The sequence below is a fragment of the Piliocolobus tephrosceles genome, chromosome 4 (assembly GCF_002776525.5).
Source record: "Piliocolobus tephrosceles isolate RC106 chromosome 4, ASM277652v3, whole genome shotgun sequence".
NCBI classification, from domain to species: Eukaryota; Metazoa; Chordata; class Mammalia; order Primates; family Cercopithecidae; genus Piliocolobus; species Piliocolobus tephrosceles.
The window spans coordinates 49,343,825-49,368,958 of NC_045437.1; the positions used below are offsets into that span (position 1 = coordinate 49,343,825).

Consider the following 25,134-nt stretch of genomic DNA (forward strand, 5'->3'; position numbering starts at 1 on the left):
GTTTGCAACTTTTGCCACTACAAACAATTCTGCGAGGTAGATTATCATATTTATTCCCATTTACTGGTGCTTTCATTTCTATAAGAATGGATTTTTTTTTTTTCAGCCCAGGGGTCTTCTTTTTTTTTTTTTTTTTTTTTAATACCTATTATGCCATGAATTCATAGGGAATAGGGTCCAGCAGCTCAGGCTCCTTCCCATTGGTTCTCACAAAGTGTGCTTCTCTGGGTGTAGCAGGCTGGTGCTTCAGTTGAACCCAGGTACCTTTCTCTTTGGCTTCTTTTTCTGATAATTTTCCTTCACGCATTTCAGGAAGCTATCTCGGCTCTTAGAGTGCTTAACGTGCTCAATACGCACATTAATTCTCTTGGCAAGAATCTTGCCCTTGTTTGTTTACCACAATGCCAACAGCATGCTGGGTAACGTTGTAGACTCTCCCAGTTTTGCCATGGTAACACTTGTGGGGCATTCCTTTTTGAACAGTACCCATTCCCTTGATGTCTACGATACCACCTTTCTTATAGATTCGCATATACGTGGCCAAAGGAACAACTCCATGTTTTCTAAAAGGCCTAGAGAACATATATCGGATGCCTCTCCTCTTTCCCTTTGTGTTCGTCATTTTGGCGAATTACTGGAAGATGGCGGTTCCGGCCAAAAGCAAGAATGGATTTTTAAAGATAGAATTCCTATAGTTATGTCAAAGCCAAATACCATATAGAGACAAATCTCTAAAATTTGGTAAGCAAGAGCTGCAATTCAGGGCATACACACAGACCAGGCTGATCATTGTTATGATCAGGAGAATAAAGGGAAGGTTGGGGCTGGGCGCTATAGCTCACGCCTGTAATCCCAGCACTTTGGGAGGCCAAGACAGGTGGATCACCTGAGGTCAGAAGTTTGAGACCAGCCTGACCAACATGGAGAAACCCCGTCTCTACTAAAAATACAAAATTAGTTGGGAATAGTGGCGCATACCTGTAATCCCAGCTACTCAGGAGGCTGACACAGGAGAAACGCTTGAACCCAGGAAGTGAAAGTTGCAGTGAGCTGAGATCACCCCATTGCTCTCCAGCCTGGGCAACAAGAGCAGAACTCCGTCTCAAAAAAAAAAAAAAAAAAAAAAAGAAGAAGGTTCAGGGTTGTATGAGAAGGAACAGTGTTACATACTGTTTTGGAAGAAAGCTCATTCACACTAGAGCTTGTGGGAACTAGCAAGCTCTGATTGGTGAGTGATGGTGGTAGGTAAAACCAGTCTTAGAGTCATGGCAGTTCATTTCAGCAGCTATTAGGTAAAACTGGTCTTAGGGATACAGAAGGCTGTTTCAGCAGTTGGACTTGTGGAAAATTTAATTCTTGAAGCAGATGCTGTGTACCCCAAATGCTTCTTTCCCCTGGCCCTTCAAGTCTGATTTAGTTGAGTATTTCAAGAATGACCAAATTTATGTAATCAACTTTCACAGGTATACATGTCTTAAACTTTAAACAGATGTTTTGGGTTTTGTTGTTGCTGTTTTTGAGATGGAGTCTCACTCTGTTATCCAAGCTGTAGTGTAGTGATGTGATCTTTGCTCACTGCAATGTCTGCCTCCAGGGTTCAAGTGATTCTCCAGCCTCAGCCTCCTGAATAGCTGGGATTACAGGCGCCTGCCATCACACCCAGCTAATTTTTGTATTTTTAGTAGAAACAGGGTGGGGTTTCACCATGTTGGCCAGGCTGGTCTCGAACTTCCAACATCAAGTGATCCACCCCCCTCAGCCTCCGAAAGTGCTGGGATTACAGGCATGAGCCACTGCGCCAGGCAGTCTTTCCTTCTTCTTCTTCTTCTTCTTTTTTTTTAATGACATGGGGTCTTACTTTATTGCTCAGGCTGCTCTCAAACTTCTGGCCTCAAGGAATCCTCCCACCTTGGCCTCCCAATTTGCTGGGATTACAGGCATGAGTCATCATGCCAGACTATAAACAGATATTTTCAATAAGAGGATAAAAGTTCATTTCCCCATATTTTGCTAACATCAAATGTTACTAATTCCTGATAGTTTTGCCAAACAGGGTGGAAAATGGTGTGTTAGTTTTTCTGAGTTTTCTTTTTAATTTTTTTTTCTTTTTTATTCATTGTGACACTATTCACATTTTTTTTATTTTTTATTTTTTATTTTTTTGAGACAGGGTCTCCCTAGGTTGCCCATACTGGTCTTGTACTCCTGGGCTCAAAAGATCCTCCTGCCTCGGCCTCCCAAAGTGCTAGGATTACAGACATGAGCCACCACGCCTGGTTCACAATTTCTTTTTATTTTTACTAAAGGCAGGTATATTCCTGAAATTTTTTGTGTTTTCGAGATGAAGCCTCACCCTGTCACCCAGGCTGGAGTGCACTGGGACGATCTCGGCTCACTGCAACCTCCGCTTCCCAGGTTCAAGCAATTCTTCTGCCTCAGTCTCCCAAGTAGCTAGGATTATAGGCGCTGCAACCACGTCAGCTAGTTTTTGTATTTTTAGTAGAGACGGGGTTTAACCATGTTGGCCAGGATGATTTCCAACTCCTGACCTCAAGTTATCTGCCCACCTCAGCCTCCCAAAGTGCTGGGATTACTGATATGAGCTACCATGCCAGGCCCTGAAATGTTATCTTAGTTTTCAATTCGTAATTCCTTGGCTCTAGAGGTTGGGCATCTTCTCAGATCTCTAGTGGACATTTGGATTTTCTTTTTGGTGAGCTGTGCAGTTTTTCTCTCTGCTTTACAATCTTTATTATATGCAATCTTCACATGTAGGTACTATCATTTTTTTTGGTTTTTGAAACGGTATTGCTCTGTTGCCCAGGCTGGAGCACGGTGGCAAAAACGTGGCTCACTGCAGCCTTTGACCTCCTGGGCTCAAGTAATCCTCCTGCCTCAGCCTCCTGAGTAGCTGGTACCGCAAGCCCACACCACCATGCCCAGCTAATTAATTGTTGTAGAGATGGGGCCTCACCATGTTACCCAGGCTGGTCTCCAACTCCTGGGCTCAAATGATCCTCTCTCTCCCACTCAGCCTCCCAAAGTGCTAGGATTACAGGCATAAGCCACCATTCTTGGCCCCCCCCCCTTTTTTTTTTTGAGGCAAGAGTGTTGCTCTGTCTCACAGGCTGGTGTGCAGTGGCATGATCTCAGCTCATTGCAACCTCCACCTCCCAGTTTCAAGTGATTTTTGTGCTGCAGCCTCCTTAGTAGCTGAGATTACAGGCATGCACCACCATTCCTGGCTGACTTTCGTATCTTCAGTAGAGATGCGGTGTTGCCATGTTGGCTAGGCTGGTCTCAGACTCCTGACCTCATGTCATCCACCTGCCTCGGACTCCCAAAGTGCTGGGATTACAGGTGTGAGCCATTGCCCCAGCATCATTTACTTTATCATGAGAGAGGTCCAAGAGTCACTGAAGAGAGATTTTTGGTGTGAAAATTACATATGAAAAAAGACTGATTCCAGTACATGAAATTAAATTCAGCATTTACATTAAGTGCCTTCAAATCTGGTAAAATGGTTTCTTTTCGCAGTTTACCTCATTATGTTTTGAATGATTTGTCTATCATATGAAGTAACTCTCATAGTAACTCAGGCCTGGGCACAGTGGCTCAAGTGGGAGGACTGCTTAAGCAACTGAGTTTGAGACCAGCCTGGACAACATGGGGAGACTCCTTCTCTCCCAAAAAATAGCTGGGCATGGCAGCGTACTGCTAAAGGAGACAGAGTTTTTTTTTTGTGGGTGATTAAATGTTCTGAAATTAGATAGCAGTGATGGTTACACAACCTTGTGAATATACTAAGGTTTCCATTCAATCTACCATTCAATTGTACTCTCTAAAATGATGAATTCTATAGTATGTCAAATATATCCCTAAATAATAAAAAATAAAAAGAAACAGCTGGGCACAGTGGCTCATGCCTGTAATCCCAGCACTTTGGGAGGCCAAGGCGGGTGGATCACAAGGTCAGGACGAAACCCCGTCTCTACTGAAAATACAAAAATTATCTGGACGTGCTGGTGCACTCCTGTAATTGCAGGTACTTGGGAGGCTGAGACAGGAGAATCACTTGAACCCAGGAGGTGGAGGCTGCAGTGAGCCGAGATCGCTCCACTGCACTCCAGCTTGGGCGGCAGAGCGAGACTCCATCTCAAAAACAAAATATTAAAAAACAAAAAGAAACCTGGTTCTATATTTTATTTAAATTTCTTTTTTTAACCATCATGGAATATGTCCATGTAATTTGTTTAAATTTTGATATCAAATGCAATTGTGAGAATTTTTATGATTGAGAAAAATATAAGCAAGCTTTACAAAAATGCACATTTTTTTTTACTTTTTTTTTTTTTTTTTTCTGAGACAGAGTCTTACTCTGTCGCCCAAGCTGGAGTACGGTGGTGCGATCTCAGCTCACTGCAACCTCCACCTCCTGGGTTCAAACAATTTTCCTGCCTCAGCCTCCTGAGTACCTAGGATTACAGGTGGGTGCCACCACACCTGGCTAATTTTTGTATTTTTAATAGAGATGGGGTTTCACCATGTTGACCAGGCTGAAACTCCTGACCTCAAGTGATCTGCCTGCCTCAGTCTCCCCAAGTGCTGGGATAACAGGCGTGAGCCACCGTGCCTGACCTTTTTGACTTTTAAATTATCTTGATCCTTTCATAGTTCATAAGTGTGATAATTGGGTTTTCATGTTGATGTATGAGATGTACCTTTGGCACATTACCCTCCTGACATGAGATTTAAATTTTTTTTTTATCTTGTGACAATTTAACTTTTTTGACATATAAAAACTGTATGTATTTATTTGTTTGAGATGGTGTCATACTCTGTCACTCAGGCTGGAGTGCAGTGGCGTAATCTTGGCTCACTGCAACCTCCGCCTCCTGGGTTCAAGTGATTCTCCTGCCTCAGCCTCCCAAGTAGCTGTGATTACAGGCCTGCACCACCACACCTGGCTAATTTTTGTATTTTTAGTAGAAACGGGGTTTCACCATGTTGACCAGGTTGGTCTTGAACTCCTGACCTCAAGTGATCCACCCACTTTGGCCTTCCAAAGTCTTGGGATTACAGGCATGAGCCACCACGCTGGACCCTTAAAAATTGTATATATTTAAGGTGTACAATTTGATGTTTAGATATACATTGTGAAATGATTACATTCCACATATTACCTCTACCTAGTTACCATTTTTGTACACTTGGCCAACATCATCCCATTCTCCCCTTCCTCCAGATATTTCTTGTATACTATATGGAAGCCAAGGGTATTTGGGGGGAAGCCCTCAAGGTTCCTTTGGTAGACTTTATATATATATATATATATATACTATGTACATGTAAGCCATTTAGCAACTGTAGATGCTTAATAAAGAATACTGGAGGCCGGGTGCAGTGGCTCACACCTGTAATCCCAGCACTTTGGGAGGCCGAGGTGGTCAGATTATGAGGTAGGCGTTCAAGACTAGCCTGGCCAACATGGTGAAACCCCGTCTTTACTAAAAATACAAAAATTAGCCAGATGTGGTGGCGGGCACCTGTAATCCCAGCTACTCGGGAGACTGAGGCAGGAGAATTGCTTGAACCTGGGAGGTGGAGGTTGCAGTGAGCTGAGATCGCATCACTGCACTCCAGCCTGGGTGCCAGAGCAAGACTCTTTGTTTAAAAAAAAAAAAAAAAAATACTGGAGGCTGGGCAAGGTGGCTCACACCTGTAATCCCAGCATTTTGGGATGCCAGAGGCAGGCAGAATATCTTGAGCTGAGTTCGAGACCAGCCTGCACAATATGCTGCAAACACTGCTTCTACAAAACATACAAAAACTAGCCGGGCGTGGTGGCGCGCCCCTGTGGTCCTAGGTACTTGGGAGGTTGAGGCGGGAGGATCGCTTGAGCTCCGGAGGTCGAGGCTGCAATGAGCCGAGATGGCGCCACTGCACTCTGGTGACACAGCAGGACTCTGTCTCAAAACAAACAAAAAAGGTTGGGGAATCAAATGTCTTCTAGTGTTTAAGGATCTGCCTTCCTTCCCGCCCCCATGTTTGTCTTTCCTTGTTTGTCTTTATATAGATCAAGCAGGTTTTAAATTCCTAGTAGGAGCTTACCATTTACTTTTCCAGTGGGCGGGGGTGGGGGGGGCGGGAATACACACACACACACACACACACACTGGAGTTAGAGACCAGCCTAAGCAACATGCCGAAACCCCGTCTCAACTAAATACCAAAAAATAGCTGGGCGTGGTGGCGCACGCCTATAGTCCTAGCTACTGGGGAGTCTGAGGTGGGAGGATCGCTGGAGCCCAAGAAATCGAGGCTGCAGTGAGCCGAGGTCGCGCCGCTGCACTCCAGCCTGAGTGACAGGGCGAGGCTATGTCTCAAAACAAACAAACAAAAAAAAAACAAAAACAAAAAAAGAAAGGAAATATATAACACAGTGAAATGAAAGGATTGAGGGAAATTAAAATTACACGCCACAAAGGTGGGAGGGCTATAACCACTCGTACAAAGCGTGCGAAATTACTTCAAGCGGTCCTCCAGGCCACCGTGCTGTTCCGCTCCCAGAAGCCCCAGGCAGCGGAAGTCGTCACTCGAAGAAGGGAAGGGGCTCCACGCTGCGCACCCGCAAGTTTACCATGGCGATGAGCAGCGGTGGCAGTGGTGGCGGCGTCCCGGAGCAGGAGGATTCCGTGCTGTTCCGGCGCGGCACAGGCCAGGTGAGGTCGCGGCCAGCGCAGTCTCCCTACCGGCGCTCGCAGCACCCTTCCGGCCCGACTCTCCTTCCACAGCCGCGGGACGGCATCAAGTCAATCCGCTCACTGGAGTTGTCCGTGTTTTTCTACGTCTTTTCCCACTCCGTTCCCTGCGAACCCCATCCGTAAGCTCCTTCCTCGAGCAGTTTGGGCTCCTTGATGGCGTTGAGTGGAGGCCCTGCCGCGACTTGGCAGTAACTTATTTTGTTCACCTGTCTCTGGCTGGTGTCGGGGAAGTGAGGGCATTAGGCCAGGGTGAAGCAGGGAAACCACTGAGGAGTCTGTTAAGATGATCTGGACTTTAAATCAAGATGTTATTAGTTGAGTTAAAGTATTTGGATTATGGATATATTTTGAAATCGGAGGCAACAGGTTTTTCAGATAGATTCGATAACGGAGGTTATCCTGAATAGTTGAAAAGATACAGTTGCTTTTTACTGAGATGGGAAAGAGCAGATTGCCAGTAGAGCAGATTTCTCAGGAGTTCAGTCTTGGGCATAGCATGGTGGGGGTGAATTTGACTGGAGTGAGTTGGAGAATAGAAGAGAAATCCAGGGCAACATTTGACCAGCCTGGGCAACATAGTGTGACTCCGAGTCCACAAAAATTAAAAACACAAAATTTACACAGGCGTTGTGGTGCGCGCCTGTGGTCCCAGCTACTTAGAAGGTTCAGGTCTTGAAAGGCTCAGGGAGGTGGAGGCTGCAGTGAGCTGTGATTGCGCCACTGGGCGACAGAGCCAGACCTTGTCTTAAAATAAACAAAAACATCGGTAGACATATTTCAAGGAATTTTATTTAAAAATTTTTTTTTTTTTTTTAGAGACAAGGTCACTCCCTGTGGCCCAGGCTGGAGTGCAGTGGTGTGATCCTAGCTCATTGCAGCATCAATCTCTTGGCCTCAAGCGACCCTCCTGCTTCAGCCTTTGGAGTAGCTGGGACTAAAGGAGTGAGCCACCACGAAATTTTATTATAAATGGAGGGTAGAGAAATTGGGCAATAAATGAAGGGAAAGTGAGTTAAGAGGAATTGTAATTGTGTGCGTGTGGTTTTGAGAGAGGGGGGTCTTGCTCTGTTGCCTAGACTGCTGGGGTGCCAGTGGCGCAATCATGAATCATTACAGCCTTGGACTCCTGGGCTCAAGCTATCCTCCCACCTTTGCCTCCCAAAGTGCTGGGATTACTGGTGTGAGCCACTGCACTAAGATGGGAGCAACGTGTTTCAGCATGTTTGTGGATTGATGGGAAAGATAAGAATGGGAAAGTTGATATTGGAAAGAAGAGAATTGCTAGAGCAATGTCCTAGAGTAGGTAAGACGGGATGGATTTGGCCTTTGTTGGAAACATTAGCGGTTCTTTTGGTGACAGCTATATAGTTACACATCTATGATATGTGAATGGGCAGATAGGATGGCAGGAGATTTTGAAAGTTCTCTTGATTCTTACTGTTCTCTTAGTGAAAGAAGCAAGGTTATCAGCTAGGAGCTAGGATGAGAGAGGAAAGAGAAGTTGGGAAGTAGGTAGTTCTTTAGAAGAGTGGGCAAGGATTGGACAGGGAAGTTTAGTGGAAATGTTGCTAGGCAACATAAAAGGCCTACTTGAGATTCCCGGTCACGAGTTGAAGGAGACCAGACAGCAAGATTGTGTGTATGAGGGCAGCCACAGAGTAAATGGAGAGTTGAAATTAATACGGTTGTAGTTTTACCACGTGGATATGAAGAAGTGAGGGGGAGAAGTACAAACCAGTTATCTTAACAATTGACCATGGAATTTAAGCTGGCTAAGAAAGGAAATGAGGATATTAAGACCCTAAGAGACAGTTTAAAAAGTGGGAGGATTGGCCGGGCATTGTGGCTCACTCCTGTAATCCCAGCACTTTGCGTGGCCGAGCAGGGCAGATCACAAGGTCAGGAGTTCGAGACCAGCCTAGCCAATATGGTGAAACCCTGTCTCTACTAAAAATACAAAAATTATCGGGCGTGGTGGCACATGTCTGTAATCCCAGCTACTCGGGAGACCGAGGCAGAAACATTACTTGAACCTGGGAGGCGGAGGTTGCAGAGAGCCGAGATCACGCCTTTGCACTCCAGCCTGGGCAACAAGAGCAAAACTCCATCTTAAAAAAAAAAAATACAAAAATCAGCTGGGTGTGGTGGCGCATGCCTGTGATCCCAGCTACTTGGGAGGCTGAGGCAGGAGAGTCACTTGAACACATAAGGCGGTGGTTGCAGTGAGCTGACATCGCGCCACTGCACTCCAGCCTGGGCGACAGAGCAAGACTCCGTCTTGGGGGAAAAAAAATTAGCTGGACATGGTGGCAGGTGCCTGTAGTCCCAGCTACTAAGGAGGCTGAGGCAGAAAAATCGCTTCAACCTGGGATGTGGAGGTTGCAGTGAGCTGAAATCGCGCCACTGCACTCCAGCCTGGGTGACAGAACGAGACTGTCTCAAAAAAAAAAAAAAAAAAAAAAAAATGAGAGGATCAATGTATTGCCAGTCCTAGTGAAGTGGAATGATTGTCCCCATTAAACCGCTAGTAGGAGTAAGTTGCAGAGCCTAGAAGGTAATGGTTAAGAGAGTGGGATTCTTGAAACTGCATTTATGGAGAGGTTGTGGTTATGGGTTATAATAAATAAATACTGTTGAAGCGAGTGAGTAGCTGAGATTTGGGGATGTGTCAGTTCATTCTCACACTGCTACAAAGACATACCTGAGACCAGGTATTTATAAAGATAAGAGGTTTAGTCGGCTCACAGTTCTGCAGCCTGTACAGCCTTCTCTTGTGGAGGCCTAAGGAAACCTACAGTCATGGCAGAAGGTGAAGAGGAAGCAAGCACAGTCTTCGTGTGACCAGCAGGAGAGAGAGAGAAGGGGGAAGTGCTACATACCTTAAAACAACCAGATCTTGTGAGAACTCTTATTAGGAGACAGCACTAGGGGGATGGTGCTAAATCATTGGAGATCACCCCCATGATCCAGTCGCCTCATATCATGCCCACCTCCAACACTGGGGATCACAATTCAGCATGAGATTTGGGTGGGGACACAGAGCCAAACCACATCATGGGATGTACAAGATTGTGGTGCAGAGGAGTTTAGAACCCTGCAAATATAGGGTAGTTGAAGGGATCATTTACATGGATATTTAAATCACCAAAAATTATGGCAGTGTTGGAGAGAGAACTGCAATGTAAATATTAAGGAATGAGGAAGAGTGACTCAGGATGCTGTAGATGACTGCAGTAGGAAGTGATAATAGATTGTGAGTCTGGTGACAAGATTTTCCTTCTTTTTTTTTCTTCCCCTGAGACAGGGCCTCTTTCTCTTGCCCAGATGGGAGTGCAGTGGCGCGATCACGGCTCACTACAACCTCCTCCCAGGCTCAAGTGATTCTCCCACTTCAGCCTCTCAAGTAGCTGGAACTACAGGCACTGACCACCATGCCTGGCTACTTTTTGTCAGGATTTTCAAAGCTGGGAATTTTTAGAGGGGAATGGAGGAGAATAATCTGGAAGTGCAAGTAAGGAGCAGGGAAGATTTCTTTCCCACATCTCTGTAAGGTACCGTGATATGAAGAGTGTGGAGGAGAAAAGAGGAAACATCTAACATTTGAGATGACTGCGAAGGAAAAGACATCCTCGGGGAGTTGGATTTTACTTAGAGCGAGAAATGAAGGGATGATTCAGAGGTGAAAGAGTGGGATTTTGTTATTAAGGGAGCACAGGGGAAGTTTCAGGAAGTGGTAGGAGAAGGTAGAAGATGGCAGGGTGTTGGGAATAATTTGAGAAATCTCAGCTGCTGGAAGTGACTGAGAATCAGATATAAAGACAGTCCTGATGTTCTGTTCTGGCTGCCGTTGCTGTGTAACGAATCTGCCAAAACTTAGTGGCTTGAAACAACAAAGAACATTTTATTATTTCTCATCGTTTCTGTGGGTCAGGAATTTGTGAGGGCCTTGCTGGGCAGTTTTCGTGCAGCTGTCTCGTGGTTGTGCCTACATAGTTGCTAGAGCTTCAGTAGCTGGGGACTGAGCAACTAGGGATTGGCGGGCTATCTCTATTTTTCAAGTAGTCTCATGAAGATTTCTTTATGTGGTTTCAATGTGTGGGCTGGTTTGGATTTCCGTATAGCTTAGTGGCCTCAGTTGGATTGATGTTTTGTGATCCTTCTCATCCCTCCTTGTCCTGTCCCCAGACAACCACTAATCTACTTTCTGTCACCATAGATTAGCCTGCATTTTTAAGAATTTTGTAAGCATGGAATGATAAGTACTTTTTTTGTCATGTTTCTTTTACTTAGCATAACTATTTTGATTTTCATCCATTTTATTGCTGAGTAGTGTTCCATTGCATGTATATACTATACTGTATCCATCGCTTAGTTGTGAACATTTGGGCTTTTTCCAGTTTGGGACTATTAACAAGTAGAGCCACTGTGAATATTAGTGTATAAGACTTCGTATAGCCAAGGCTGGCAGATCACTTGAGCCCAGGAGTTTGAGACCAGCCTGGGAAAAATGGTGAAGCTCCTGTCTTTTTATTTTAAAATCAAAAATTAAAAATTTTTTATAAAAAAAATTTTAAAAAGACTTTATATAGACATATGCTTTCATTTTTCTTGAGTAAATACTTAGGTCACAGGGTAGATGTATTTTTAAGTCTTTAAGGAGCTTTCTTTTTTTTTTTTTTTTTTTTTTTTGAGACGGAGTCTCGCTCTGTCACCCAGGCTGGAGTGCAGTGGCCGGATCTCAGCTCACTGCAAGCTCCGTCTCCCGGGTTCCCGCCATTCTCCTGCCTCAGCCTCCCGAGTAGCTGGGACTACAGGCGCCGCCATCTCGCCCGGCTAGTTTTTTGTATTTTAGTAGAGACGGGGTTTCACCGTGTTAGCCAGGATGGTCTCGATCTCCTGACCTCGTGATCCGCCCGTCTCAGCCTCCCAAAGTGCTGGGATTACAGGCTTGAGCCACCGCGCCCGGCCTTTAAGGAGCTTTCAAACTCTTCTTCAAAGTGGTGGTTGCACCATTTTACTTTTGAATATAACAGAGTTTAATTGAGCAAAGAACAATTCAAAAGTTGGACAGCCCCCACAACTAGAATAGGTTCAGAACAGCTCCCCCGTTTTGCATTTTTACCAGCAATGTATGAAAGTTCCATTTGCTCAGTGTCCCTGCAAACACTTGGTATGGTCAGTCTTTTTAATTTTAGGCATTATAATAGATGTAGTGGCGTCTTGTGAGTTTAATTAGCGTTTTCTAATGACCAGTGCTGCTGTTGATCATTTCATGAGCTTATTTGCCATCCGTATATCTTCTTTGGTGAAGTGTCTGTTCAAATCATTTGGGTTGTTTTTTTTTTTTTTTTTTTTTTTTTGGAGACAGTGTGTCACTGTGTCACCTAGGCTGTTGTGCAGTGGTGCAATCACACAGCCTACTGCAGCCTCCACCTCCTGCGCACAATCTTCTTGCCTCAGCCTTCTGAGCAGCTGAAATTACAAGCACGCACCACCATGCCTGGCTATTTTTTTTTTTTTTTTTTTTTTTAGACACTTAGGTCTGTAATCAATTTTGAGGTAATTCTTATATATGGCTCAATGTAGGTGGAAATTTGGTTTGTTTTTGCATAAGGATTTCCAATAGTTTTACCATCATTTCTTGGAACTACTATGCTTTCTCTGTTAAACCACATTTGTAACTTTAGTTAAAATCAATCATAATATCACAGGGCTATTTCTGACTCTAAATTCTGTTACATTGTCTATTAGCCTATATTGATGTCAGTACTACACTTTTAATTACTATAGCTTCAGAGTATGTCTTGTAAACCAAAAATAAAATTATAGGGACCCCCCTGCACAACCAACTGAATGGACCCATCCTCTCAGCCAAGGGCATTCCAAAATTAACCTGAAAAACTAGTTCAAGCCATGATGGAAGGGGGAGTTGAACATGTCTCATCACACCCTCCTCCCCTTTTGGAATTACTGATAGAACAGACTCTTGAAGTCTGATAAGAAACATTTACAACCTACCCTCTCTGAAGCCTGCTACCTGGTAGCTTCATCTGCATGATAAAACCTTTGTCTACACAACCCCTTATGGTAACCCAAACATTCCTTTCTGTTGATAACAACTCTTTCAAGTAGTGGCCAATTAGAAAATCTTTAAATCTTCCTATGAGGTAGAAACCTCCCTACCCCCACTTTGAGTTGTCCCGCCTTTCACAACAGAACTCATATACATCTTACATATATTGATTGGTGCTGCATGTCTCCCTAAAATGTATAAAACAAAGCTGTACCCCACCACCTTGGGGACATGTCATCAGGACCTCCTGAGGGCTATGTCATAGGTGCATCTTTAACCTTGGCAAAATAAACTTTCTAAATTGATTGAAACCTGTCTCTGATACTTTTGGTTTACAGTCTTAAAGTTAGGTAATGTAAATTGTCCAGCTTTGGTTTATTTGTGTCCTTAGTATTTCCATATAAATTTTAGAATCAGCTTTTGAATTTAATATACTACTTTTCTCTTAGATCCACAATTAAATATATTTGATGCTAACAATTCTGGTTTTTTGTTTTTTTGTTTTTTTGTTTTTCTGAGACAGAGTTTCACTCTTGTTGCCCAGGCTGGAGTGCAGTGGTGCGATCTTGGCTCATCACAACCTCCACCTCCTAGGTTAAAGCAGTTCTCCTGCCTCAGCCTCCCGAGTAGCTGGGATTACAGGCATGCACCACCACCACCCCCCCCAGCTAATTTTGTATTTTTAGTAGAGATGGGGTTTCTCCATGTTCATCAGGCTGGTCTCGAACTCCTGACCTCAGGTGATCCACCCACTTCGGCCTCCCAAAGTGTTGGGATTACAGGCGTGAGCCACTGCGTCTGGCCAGTTGTGTTATTTTTAAAACCCAAGTTTCCCTGGTCAATCTTGGTTGGATGAAGCTTATTTTCAGTAGATTCCCCTGGAAAGGCTAGTGAGTACAGTATTCTACATTTTAAACTTTTCTTAATCTTGCTACTTCAAGGACAGCTAGGCTGCATGTAAAATTCTTGGCTCATACTTTTTCCCCATAAATTTCTATGAGAAAGTCTAATGATAACTGATGTTTTTTATTTTGTAACTTAGTCTTTTTGCTTAGAGGTTCTGAGGATGGGAGGGGGTTCTTCCTCCCATCCCTAGGAATTTTTCCTTTTTTTTAAATTCCTGACCACTAGACCACCAGGGAGATTGTTTTGTTTTTATTCTTCAGGGACCCCATGTGTACATATGTTAAATAAATACTGTTTGCCAACTTATCAACCATTTTGCTTTTTATTTATTTTTATTCCTTTGGTTCTTTTTCATGCCTTTGCTTTAGTGCTCCTTAGGTTTTCAGTCAGATATATTTGTCCTTGGGTACCTTGTAATCAGTATTACTTTTTCTTCTGTCAATTTGTTTTCTGTTCGTTTTGAAATTACTTCTTTCCTGGTCTGGCAATAACAGTTGAGATATGAGGAGTTTGAGTTGCCGTCTGTCTGTGTATCTTGCTTTAAGACTGCACTCTTCTATTGATATCACTGTCCTCTGATTCTGTGATTTATTTATTTCTTCAGGACCACCCTTCATTTTCTACTGTTTGCTTCCTTTTTTTTTTCTTTTGAGGTGGAGTCTCACTCTGTCACTCAAGCTGGAGTGCAGTGGTGTGATCTTGGCTCACTGCAACCTCTGCCTCCTGGGTTCCAGCAGTTCTCCTGCCTCAGCCTCCCAAGTAGCTGGGACTACAGATGCACACCACCATGCCTGGCTAAGTTTTGTATTTTTAATAGAGATGGGGTTTTGCCGCATTGGCAGGCTGGTCTCGAACTCCTGACCTCAAGTAATCCACCCACCTCTGCATCCCAAAGTGCTGGGATTACAGTCATGAGCCGCCTACCTCCCCCCCCTCCTTTTTTTTTTTCAAGACAGAGATTACAGGTGTGAGCCACTGGACCCCAGCCTGTTTTTATTCCTTTTACCACATCTCCAAGGAACATCTTACCTTCCAAGTGGGAATGTAACCTTAAACAAGTCAGTTAACCTCTTTGTGATTACTTTTCTTATCTGCAAAGTGACTTAATGATTTTAAGCACTTTTTTTTTTTTTTTTTAAGACAGGGTCTCACTCTGTCACCCTGGCTAGAGTGCAGTGGCATGATCTCTGATCTCCACTCACTGCAATCTCCTCTTCCCTGGTTCAAGCGGTCCTCCCACCTTAGCCTTCTGAATAGCTGGGACTACAGATATGAACCACCACGCCCAGCTAATTTTTGTACTTTTTGTAGAGATGGGGTTTTCCCATATTGCCCAGGTTGGAATTATAAGTACTTTTTATCATACAGCAAGATTGACAGTTTTATATTGGAACACATTTATCTCTATATAATAGAGATTAACAGGAAGATGACAAGGCTGGGTGCTGTGGCTCATGCCAATAATCCCAGCACTTTGGGAGGCTGAGGTGGGAGGATCACTTAAGGTCAGGAGTTTGAGACCAGTCTTGCCAAGATGATGAAAGCCCATGTCTACTAAAAATACAGAAATTAGCCCAGCTTGATGGTGGGAGCCTGTAATCCCAGCTACTTGAGAGACTGAGGCCCGAGAATCACTTGAACCTGGGCGGCAGAGGTTGCAGTGAGCTGAGATCGTGCCACTGCACTCCAGCCTGGGTGGCAGAGCGAGACTCTTGTCTCAAGAGAAAGCAAACAAATAAAAAAAAAAAAAAAAAACAAGAAAATGACAAGAAAAAAGTAATATTACAACTCAGTGAATTTTATAACAAACTTTTTTGGAATTCATTGGCTAATACTGTACCAAATCCAAAATACTCTATAGTATACCAAATCCAACTCTACCTTATAGTATGAATTGGATTCTATTTGGACTTGTCTCACTGATCCCTCAAACAGTGTGTTTTATTTTTTATTGAAGTAAAAAAATTTGTCATTTTAGCCATTTTTAAGTATATAGTTCAGTAACATTAAGTATGTTCATGTTGTTGTGCAATAAATCTTTGGAACTTTTTCGTCTTACAACCTGAAACTCTACCCATTAGCAAATCCCCATTTCTCCTTCCACTTAGCCCATGGTAATCATCATTCTTTCTAATTCTATAAATTTGACTATTTTAGTTACCTCACATAAGTAAATTCTTTTTTTTTTTTTTTTTGAGACAGTTTTGCTCCGTTGCCTAGGCTGGAGTACAGTGGCAGGATCTCAGCTCACTCTAAGCTCCGCCTCCTGGGTTCACACCATTCTCCTGCCTCAGCCTCCCAAATGGCTGGGACTACAGATGCCCACCACCACACCCTGCTAATTTTTTGTATTTTTAGTAGAGACAGGGTTTCACCGTGTTAGGCCAAGATGGTCTCAATCTCCTGACCTCATGATCCACCCGCCTTAGTCTCCCAAAGTGCTGGGATTACAGGCATTAGCCACTGTGCCTGGCCTCACATAAGTAAATTCTTATAGTGTGTTTATTTTTGCTTCCATGCCTTTTTTGTTGTCCTTGTTCATGCTCTTACTTGGAATACTTTCTATTTTGTCTACCTGTGCAAATCGTTTTGGTTTTTTGGTTTTTTTTCCCCCCCCCCCCCCCCAAAGTCTTAATTTGTTACCCAGGCTGGAGTGCAGCGGCACCGTCTCCACTCACTGCATCCTTGACTTCCTGGGCTCAAGTGACCCTCTCGCCTCAGCCCTGCAGGTGGCTGGGACTACAGGCGTGTGCCACCATGCCCAGCTAAATTTGTTTTTTGTTTGTTTGTTTTTGAGACGGAGTCTCACTATGTCGCCCAGGCTGGAGTGCAGTGGCACAATCTCAGCTCACTGCAATCTCTGCTGCCTGGGTTCAGGTAGTTCTCCTGCCTCAGCCTCCTGAGCAGCTGGGATTACAGGTGCCTGCCACCACGCCAGCTTATTTTTGTAGTTTTAGGAGAAATGAGGTTTCACCTTGTTGGCCATGCCGGTCTCGAACTCCTGACCTCGTGATCTGCCTGCCTCGACCTCCCAAAGTGCTGGAATTACAGGCGTGAGCCACCATACCTGGCCAAAATTTTTGTATTTTTAGTAGACACAAGGTTCTTACCCTGTTGCCTAGGCTGGTCTCGAACTCCTGAACTCAAGCAATTCACCTACCTTGGCCTCCCAAATTGCTGGGATTACAAGCCATTGTGCCCAGCCTAAATCCTGTTGGGTTTTTTTGTTTTGTTGTGTTCTGTTTGTTTTTTGAGACAGAGTCTCGGTATGTCTCTCAGGCTGGAGAGCAGTGGCGCAATCTTGGCTCACTGCAACCTCCGCCTCCCAGGTTCAAGTGATTCTCCTGCCTCAGCCTCCCGAGTACCTGGGATTACAGGCATGTGCTACCATGTCCAGCTAATTTTTGTATTTTTAGTAGAGGCAGGGTTTCACCATGTTGGCCAGGCTGATCTCGAACTCCTGACCTCGTGATCCGCCTACCTCGGCCACCCAAAGTGCTGGGATTACAGGCGTGAGTGGTTTTTATTTCTTAGGTCGGTTTCCTGCATATGATCTTACAGTATACATTAGTTTCTTTCCTTTTTAATTAAAATACTGTTTGTATTTCACATTTTGATGTTTGTTCAGATTTGTTTTATATTGTTTTTTGTTTTGTCTTGTGTGATAGTCTTAAATCCCTAGTTAGATCATAACTAAACAGTAACATGTTTCTATATATCTCTCAGTGACTTGCACAGTGCTAGTAGTGCTAAAAAAGTATTTATTATTATTATTTTGTCGTCGTCGTCGTTGTTAGACAGGGTCTTGCTCTGTCACCCAGGCTAGAGAGCAATGGGAAAATCATTGCTTACTGCAACCTCCAACAACTGGGCTCATGTAATTCTCCTGCCTCAGCCTCCCAATTAGCTGGGATTACAGGCATGAGCCACCATGTCTGGACAAAAATATTTCTAGGTGCGGTGGCTCATGCCTGTAATTCCCACACTTGGGAAGTCGAGTGAGGCTGGAGAATGACTTGAGCCTAGGAGTTCGAGACCAGCTTGGCTAAGATGGCGAGACCCCATCTCTACAAAAAATTTTAAAAACTAGCCAGGCATGGTGGCATGCACCTATATTCCCAGCTACTCAGTGGGCTGAGGTGGAGGGTCGTTTGAACACAGGAATTTGAGGGTAGAAAAAAGGCAGAGAAAGAGAGAGAGAAGTGAAGAAAGGAAGGAGGGAGGGAGAGAAGAAAGAAACAAAATAAAGGAAAAGAAAGAAAGAAAACTGGTACCAGGAAAGCAGGAAAGGGAAATGGAAGTAAAAAATAATAATAAAAATAAAATGAAAATTGGTTAGTCACTATTAACAATTTTGTATCCTTATAATCTGGAAACATTATAATTTCAAAAGAAAAAATATTCTTTGGATCATAGGTTCTGAAGTCAGAACAGCTTTCCCATAGTCTAGATGAAGTCAAGTTTTTTCTGATCTTAATTGAAATAAGTGTAGCTGGCCTTGAACAAATCTACTCATGGTCTGTGGATAGGAATTAAATTGTAGGGGCATTCACTTTATGGCATTCATTCTTAGAACATTTACCTATGTCCAGCTTTTGAAGTAAAGTCACATAACCTCTAAGCAGGTAAGTTTCCTGTGGCTTTATTTAGGATTTTAAATACTCATTTTCAGTTTAATTTGGTTATGTTTAGATTAAGATGACTGTTGGTACTAACATACATTTTCTGATTAAACCTATCTGAACATGAGTTGTTTTTATTTCTTACCCTTTCCAGAGCAATGATTCTGACATTTGGGATGATACAGCATTGATAAAAGCATATGATAAAGCTGTGGCTTCATTTAAGGTATGAAATGCTTACTTAGTCGTTTTCTTATTTTCTCTTGTTATTCATTTGGGAAGGGAATTGATAACATACAGTAAAGTGTTAAAGTACATGTTACTCAGTTTTCATTTTGAAAATTAGATGGTAATATGAGTTAGTTAAATCAGGGGATATCTTCCTTTAGAAGTTGATAGCTTATATATGTCATCCTTTTTATGAAGGCAATTTAAATAAAATTTAAAATATTTATTCCTACCTGGGTATGGTGGCTCACTCCTGTAATCTCAGCACTTTGAGAAGCCGAGGCAGGTGGATCACCTGAGGTCAGGAGTTCAAGACCAGCCTGGCCAACATGGTGAAACCCCATCTTTAATAAAAATACAAAAATTAGCCAAGCGTGGTGGCACATGCCTGTAATCCCAGCTGCTTGGGACACTGAGGCAGGAGAATCGCTTGAACCTGGGCGGCAGAGGTTGCAGTGAGCCAAGATCGTACCACTGCACTCCAGCCTGGGCGATAGAGTGAGACTCCATCACAGAAAACAAACAAAAAGTGTATTCCTTTTAGTATTTTTACATTGTATCAAACTATAGAATTCCTCTAATTGAGATTAATAGGAAAGGGACAACCTGGATTATAATTTTAAACATTTAACAAGCATTTAATAAAATAATGATGAAGATAAATAGCATTAGTATGGCAATTAATGCTTGTAGCATGCTGACAGTACATTATGTGCTTTGCATATATTAAATTAATCTAATCATCCCAAATCCTGTAAGTTGGGTATCAAGTCAAGTGTTCCTATTGGGTAGGAATATACAGTTCTTTTAGGAAATGTAGTATGGTTCTGTGTCTCAAGGCACTTATACGGTTGGCCAACATCATCACCTTCTTCACTCTCTTGAGATATTTAGTCTTACTGAGCACTAAATAAGGGTCATCAATAGTCCAGGCTACCTTGAACAGAGCATATACTCATACACTATATAAAGAGTACCAAGCATGCAGAGTTGATGTCTTTCTCATAGTTACTCTTGTAACGTGAGCTAAGGATCAGACCTCTATGTCACCTTTGTAACTAATTTCTAGATTTTTTTTTTTTTTTTTTGAGATGGGGTCTTGCCATGTCACCCAGGCTAGAGTGTGTAGTGGCGTGATCATGCCTCATTGGAGCCTTCAGCTCATGAGCTCAAACCTCAGCTTCCTGAGTAGTTGGGACCACAGGTGTGTGCCATCACACCCAGCTCATTTTTGTTTTCTTTGTAGAGATGCAGTCTCACCCTGTTGCCCAGGCTGGCCTGGAACTCCTGAGCTTAAAAGATCCCTCCGCCTTGACCTGCCAAAGTGCTGGGATTACAGGCATGAGCCACTGCACCCGGCCTAGATTTTTAAATGTGCTTTCCAGTATACACTGAAACTAGAAGTCAACTAAAGAATTACCAAGAGAGTTCTATAAAATAGAGATTGAAATGGGGCTCAGTGTGGGGTGGGTTGGTTATATTTCAGGGAGATGTAATCTGAGTAAAGGAGGAAAAGAACTGATGCGGGAAAACGATTGTTTTAGTAGTGAGTTTGAGTATGAATTAAGTTGAGATTGAGTTTGAATTAAGTTGAGGTTGAATATGAATTAAGTTGAGGTTGAGTTTGAGGTATGAATTAATATGTGAAATTGATCATTGGAAATGTTAGATTGAGAACAGTCAGAGCTGGATTAATAGCTTCATAAGTGTGTTTGCAGACTGTTGTAACTAAAGTAATAAGAATAGATGGCCTTGGCTGGGTGCGGTGGCTCATGCCTGTAATCCGAGCACTTTGGGAGGCCGAGGCGAGCAAACCACGAGGTCAGGAGTTCAAGACCAGCCTGGCCAACGTGGTGAAACCCCGTCTTTACTAAAAATACAAAAATTAGCTGGGCATGGTGGTACACACCTGTAATCCCAGCTACTCAGGAGGCTGAGGCAGGGGAATCACTTGAATCCGGGAGGCGGAGGTTGCAGTGAGCTGAGATCAGCGCGACTGCACTCCAGGCTGGTGACAGAGTGAGACTCTGTGTTTAAAAAAAAAAAAAAACATGGCCTTAAGCAAGTAAAGAAGGATGGCCAGCTCTTTCTGGGAATGCCTAAATCTAAGGCTTGATCAGAAGTAATGAAACCATTGGGGCCCTACATTGCCATGATATCCAAGGGGCCATGAATATCAGGAAGAAAGATAATTAACAGGGTCTAATGTTACAGAGAGGTTGAGAGGAAGGAGATTTGATTAAAAGGGTCTTTAGAGCTGATAATCAGATGTATGATGCCTTTAAGAGCAGTTTTATAGTGTAGGGAGTGGTCAAAAGAGGAAATAGATGCTTTCTGAGGTGATGGAGCCTTGAGACTACCTTATAATGGCAACTGGGTTGTGTTGTGACTTTTATTCTGTGCACCACCCTGTAACATGTACATTTTTATTCCTATTTTCATAGCATGCTCTAAAGAATGGTGACATTTGTGAAACTTCAGGTAAACCAAAAACCACACCTAAAAGAAAACCTGCTAAGAAGAATAAAAGCCAAAAGAAGAATACTGCAGCTCCCTTAAAACAGGTTTTTTTAAAATGTTGAGATTTAACTTCAAAGGATGTCTCGTTAGTCCTTATTTAATAGTGTAAAATGTCTTTAACTTAAGTGATTAGTACAGTGTTTATGTTGACACATAATTACACAACTTCAAAAACAACTATTAAATTTTCTGTTATTTAGGAACATGCATGTTAGTCATGAAAGTATAAAGAATTAGATGGGAATGATAAATGCTAAAATCAGGACATGTGTTCCATTTGTGAGTGGAAGGCAGGGAGAAGGTGCCGTTTGGGAGGAGTACCCAAGAGCTGTAAGCTGAATTGGCAGTGTTTTACATCTTAAGCTGAGAGATTTTTTTTCCCCCTTTTTCTTCAAAAACCCTGAAACTATTAATTCCAAGGAACCCAGAAGTCTAGGTGGATTATTTCTGCTATTTAAAAACAGTAGTCCTGAAAGCTGAATATTTTGGTGTCTTTTGAGCCAACTTTAGTTTCATCATTACCAAGGGGAAGAGAGCTGACAGTTGACGAGCACTTGGTCTAGGCCAGTCCAGAGTGCTGGGCACCATGTGCATTTTCTCTCCCTCCTGCTGTTCACCACAAATGTGGGAGGTAGCTTATATTATAGCCATCTAATAAGATAGGGCAACTAAGACTCAAAGAGATTCAGAAACTTGTACATGATTATAAAAGCGAGAGAGTTGGAATTCAGATTTATGTATTTAGACCCCAAGCCTTTCTCATTACATTATTTTGCCTTCCAAGTCTCTACCCTCTATCCTTTGCCTCCACACTGATCAAAACAAGATGTTAGTTTGCCCTCTTCAAAAGAAATGTGTGCATGTATATATCTTTGATTTCTTTTGTAGTGGAAAGTTGGGGACAAATGTTCTGCCATTTGGTCAGAAGACGGTTGCATTTACCCAGCTACCATTGCTTCAGTTGATTTTAAGAGAGAAACCTGTGTTGTGGTTTACACTGGATATGGAAATAGAGAGGAGCAAAATCTGTCCGATCTACTTTCCCCAATCTCTGAAGTAGCTAATAATATAGAACAGAATGCTCAAGAGGTAAGGATACAAAAAAGAAATTCAATTTCTTGAAGCAGAGACTAGATGAGAAACTGTTAAACAGTATATATAGTTGTCAGTTTGATCCACTGAGGCATTAATTTTTTCTTAATGACACCCTTATAACAAAAACCTGCATATTTTTTCTTTTTAAAGAATGAAAATGAAAGCCAAGTTTCAACAGATGAAAGTGAGAACTCCAGGTCTCCTGGAAGTAAATCAGATAACATCAAGTCCAAATCTGCTCCATGGAACTCTTTTCTCCCTCCACCACCCCCCATGCCAGGGCCAAGACTTGGACCAGGAAAGGTAAACCTTCTATGAAAGGTTTTCCAGAAAACAGTTAATATCAGGACATATAACCTCTCTGTTAACTAATTTGTAGCTCTCCCATGAAATTTTTGTAGCTTAAATACACAAGAATTTTTTGAAAAGGGAATAAGATGATGCAAAATAGTTAATTTTTTAAAAAAAGTTAGACAATGCAGTGGATGCAACAATGCTTTATATGAAAGATTTATCTGGTTACTTTTGTGGAGTATTAGGTATTAGACTGATAATTAGCATACTTATTTAAGTTAGAAAGTATAATAGTGGGCCAGATGCGGTGGCTCATGCCTGTAATCCCAGCACTTTGGAAGGCCAAGGCGGGCGGATCACAAGGTCAGGAGATGGAGACTATCCTGGCTAACACGGTGAAACCCTATCTTTAGTAAAAATACAAAAATTATTAGCCAGGCATGGTGGCAGACACCTGTAGTCCCAGCTACTCGGGAGACTGAGGCAGGAGAATGGTGTTAACCCGGAAGGCAGAGCTTTCACTGAGTCAAGATCGTGCAACTGCAGTCCAACCTGGGCGACAGAACGAGACTCTGTCTCAAAAAAAAGGAAGTGTAATAATAATTTATCATTAGCTGGATGATATGCTGTTGTTTCCCATGTCACCTGTATAAGATTTGTAAAATAAGAACACTTTATTTACATCTAATACAGATAAAATCCTGAGGCGCTCTCAGATTGTTTTGTAGAGTTCAAATGTAAATATTGTTTTCATTTATGGTCCTTTTGGTTATAAGTAACAGAAATCAACTCTAAAAAGATGTTGTTATAGGTTAGATTATGTCGTGGAACCTAAGGGCTTGTCCCTTTCTAGTTCTTTTGTGTAAAGCAGTGATTTCTTCCATGGAGGGGATGGTATTTAGGCTTTTTTTTTTTTTTTTTTTTTTTTTCTTTGAGATGGAGTCTTGCTCTGTTGCTCAGGCTGGAGTGCAGTGGCGCCATCTCGGCTCACTGCAACTTCCACCTCCTGGATTCAAGCGATTCTCCTGCCTCAGCCTCCTAAGTAGCTGAGATTAAAGGCACCCGTCACCGCACCTGGCTAATTTTGTATTTTTAGTAGAGACGGGGTTTCACCATGTTGGCCAGGCTGCTCTTGAACTCCTGACCTCAAGTGGTCTCCCCACCTTGGCCTTCCAAAATGCTAGGATTACAGGCGCCCGGCCTAGGCAATCAATCATGTTTAAAAATCAAGCATGACTCATCAAAAGTTTTAAGATTTTCTGTGATAATGTTTTTATTGAGGCTTACATTATATTGTAGTTTTTTGACTCTAAAAATATACGTATTTTAGATATATTTTAGACAATTCGGGCTATAGTCTTTTATGATTGAAATAATTTTGCTGAATAGACTGTCTCTGATTTATTAGGTAATTACCACTCTTATTTGGTTTTACTTCCTTAATGTCTACATAGAAGGGAAATGAGAAAAATCCAGAGGTTGTCGTTTGACTTATGAGTCTGTTTGACTTCAGGATTTGGTACATGAAATTTCACTTAACCTTTTTGATATGTATAATACAAATATTCTGGGTAATTATTTTTATCCTTTTGGTTTTGAGTCCTTTTTATTCCTATCATATTGAAATTGGTAAGTTAATTTTCATTTGAAATATTCCTTATAGCCAGGTCTAAAATTCAATGGCCCACCACCGCCACCACCACCACCCCACTTACTATCATGCTGGCTGCCTCCATTTCCTTCTGGACCACCGGTAAGTAAAAAAGAGTATAGATTAGATTTCGCTTTCATATACAATTTGATAATTAGCAGAATAGGATCGGAAAATGTCATTGTAGACCATCCCTTGGGCCAAGATTCTAATGGGTAGAAATTTGAACTAAACCTCTGGGGTTTTTTTGTTTGTTTGTTTTTAATGCCTTTCTGTTACCCAAATGCAGTGCTCTTGTAGTCCCAACTCTAAGCTCTAGGTTGCCTGCTTCTTTCCTGGCAGAGGTTGGTATCTAGTCTATAGGGAGGTAGTTCCTGTTAGAAGGGATTTAATTATACCATATATAAGGGATTAGTGTTTGCCCTTCTAGGTATAGTTGGATGTTAGCTTCTGATGTAAACTGGATTTCTTTTTCTTTCTTTCTTTTTCTTTTTTTTTTTTTTTTGAGGCAGAGTTTTGCCCTTGTCGCCCAGGCTGGAGTACAGTGGTGTGATCTTGGCTCACTGCAACCTCCGCCTCCTGGGTTCAAGCAATTCTCCTGCCTCAACCTCCCAAGTAGCTGGGATTACAGACGCCTGCCACCACGCCTGGCTTATTTTTGTGTTATTAGTAGAAATGGGGTTTCACCATGTTGGCCAGACTGGTCTTGAACTCCTGACCTTAGGTGATCTGCCCACCTTGGCCTCCCAAAGTGCTGGGATTACAAGCGTGATCTACCGCACCCAGCTGTAAACTGGATTTCTAATGTTAGATTTTTAGGTATTAACAATAGATACAACGATACTCTTTGGCATACTGTGTATTGGGATGGGGTTAGGACAGATGTTCTACCCAAGATGTTTGCTTAAAATAGCCCTTGAAATGGTATGTGAGCTGTGTGTGTGTGTGTGTGTGTGTGTGTGTGTGTGTGTGTGTGTGTGT

At 42.5% G+C, this 25,134-nt stretch overlaps 1 protein-coding gene and 1 pseudogene across 1 annotated transcript in view; both read left to right on the forward strand.

Annotated features, from left to right (window-relative positions):
• Nucleotides 1-4,662: 4,662 nt before the first annotated feature.
• LOC111539961 lies at nt 4,663-4,745 on the forward strand (annotated as a pseudogene).
• Nucleotides 4,746-6,485: 1,740 nt separating this feature from the next.
• Nucleotides 6,486-25,134, forward strand: part of LOC111539904 (survival motor neuron protein) — a 30,187-nt gene continuing 11,538 nt past the window's right edge. The window contains exons 1-6 of the mRNA XM_026454688.1: nt 6,486-6,722; nt 18,520-18,591; nt 21,038-21,157; nt 22,002-22,202; nt 22,359-22,511; nt 24,166-24,255. Coding sequence (XP_026310473.1) covers nt 6,642-6,722; nt 18,520-18,591; nt 21,038-21,157; nt 22,002-22,202; nt 22,359-22,511; nt 24,166-24,255 — 717 coding nt within the window. The 5' untranslated portion in view covers nt 6,486-6,641. The remainder of the gene's footprint in view (nt 6,723-18,519; nt 18,592-21,037; nt 21,158-22,001; nt 22,203-22,358; nt 22,512-24,165; nt 24,256-25,134) is intronic.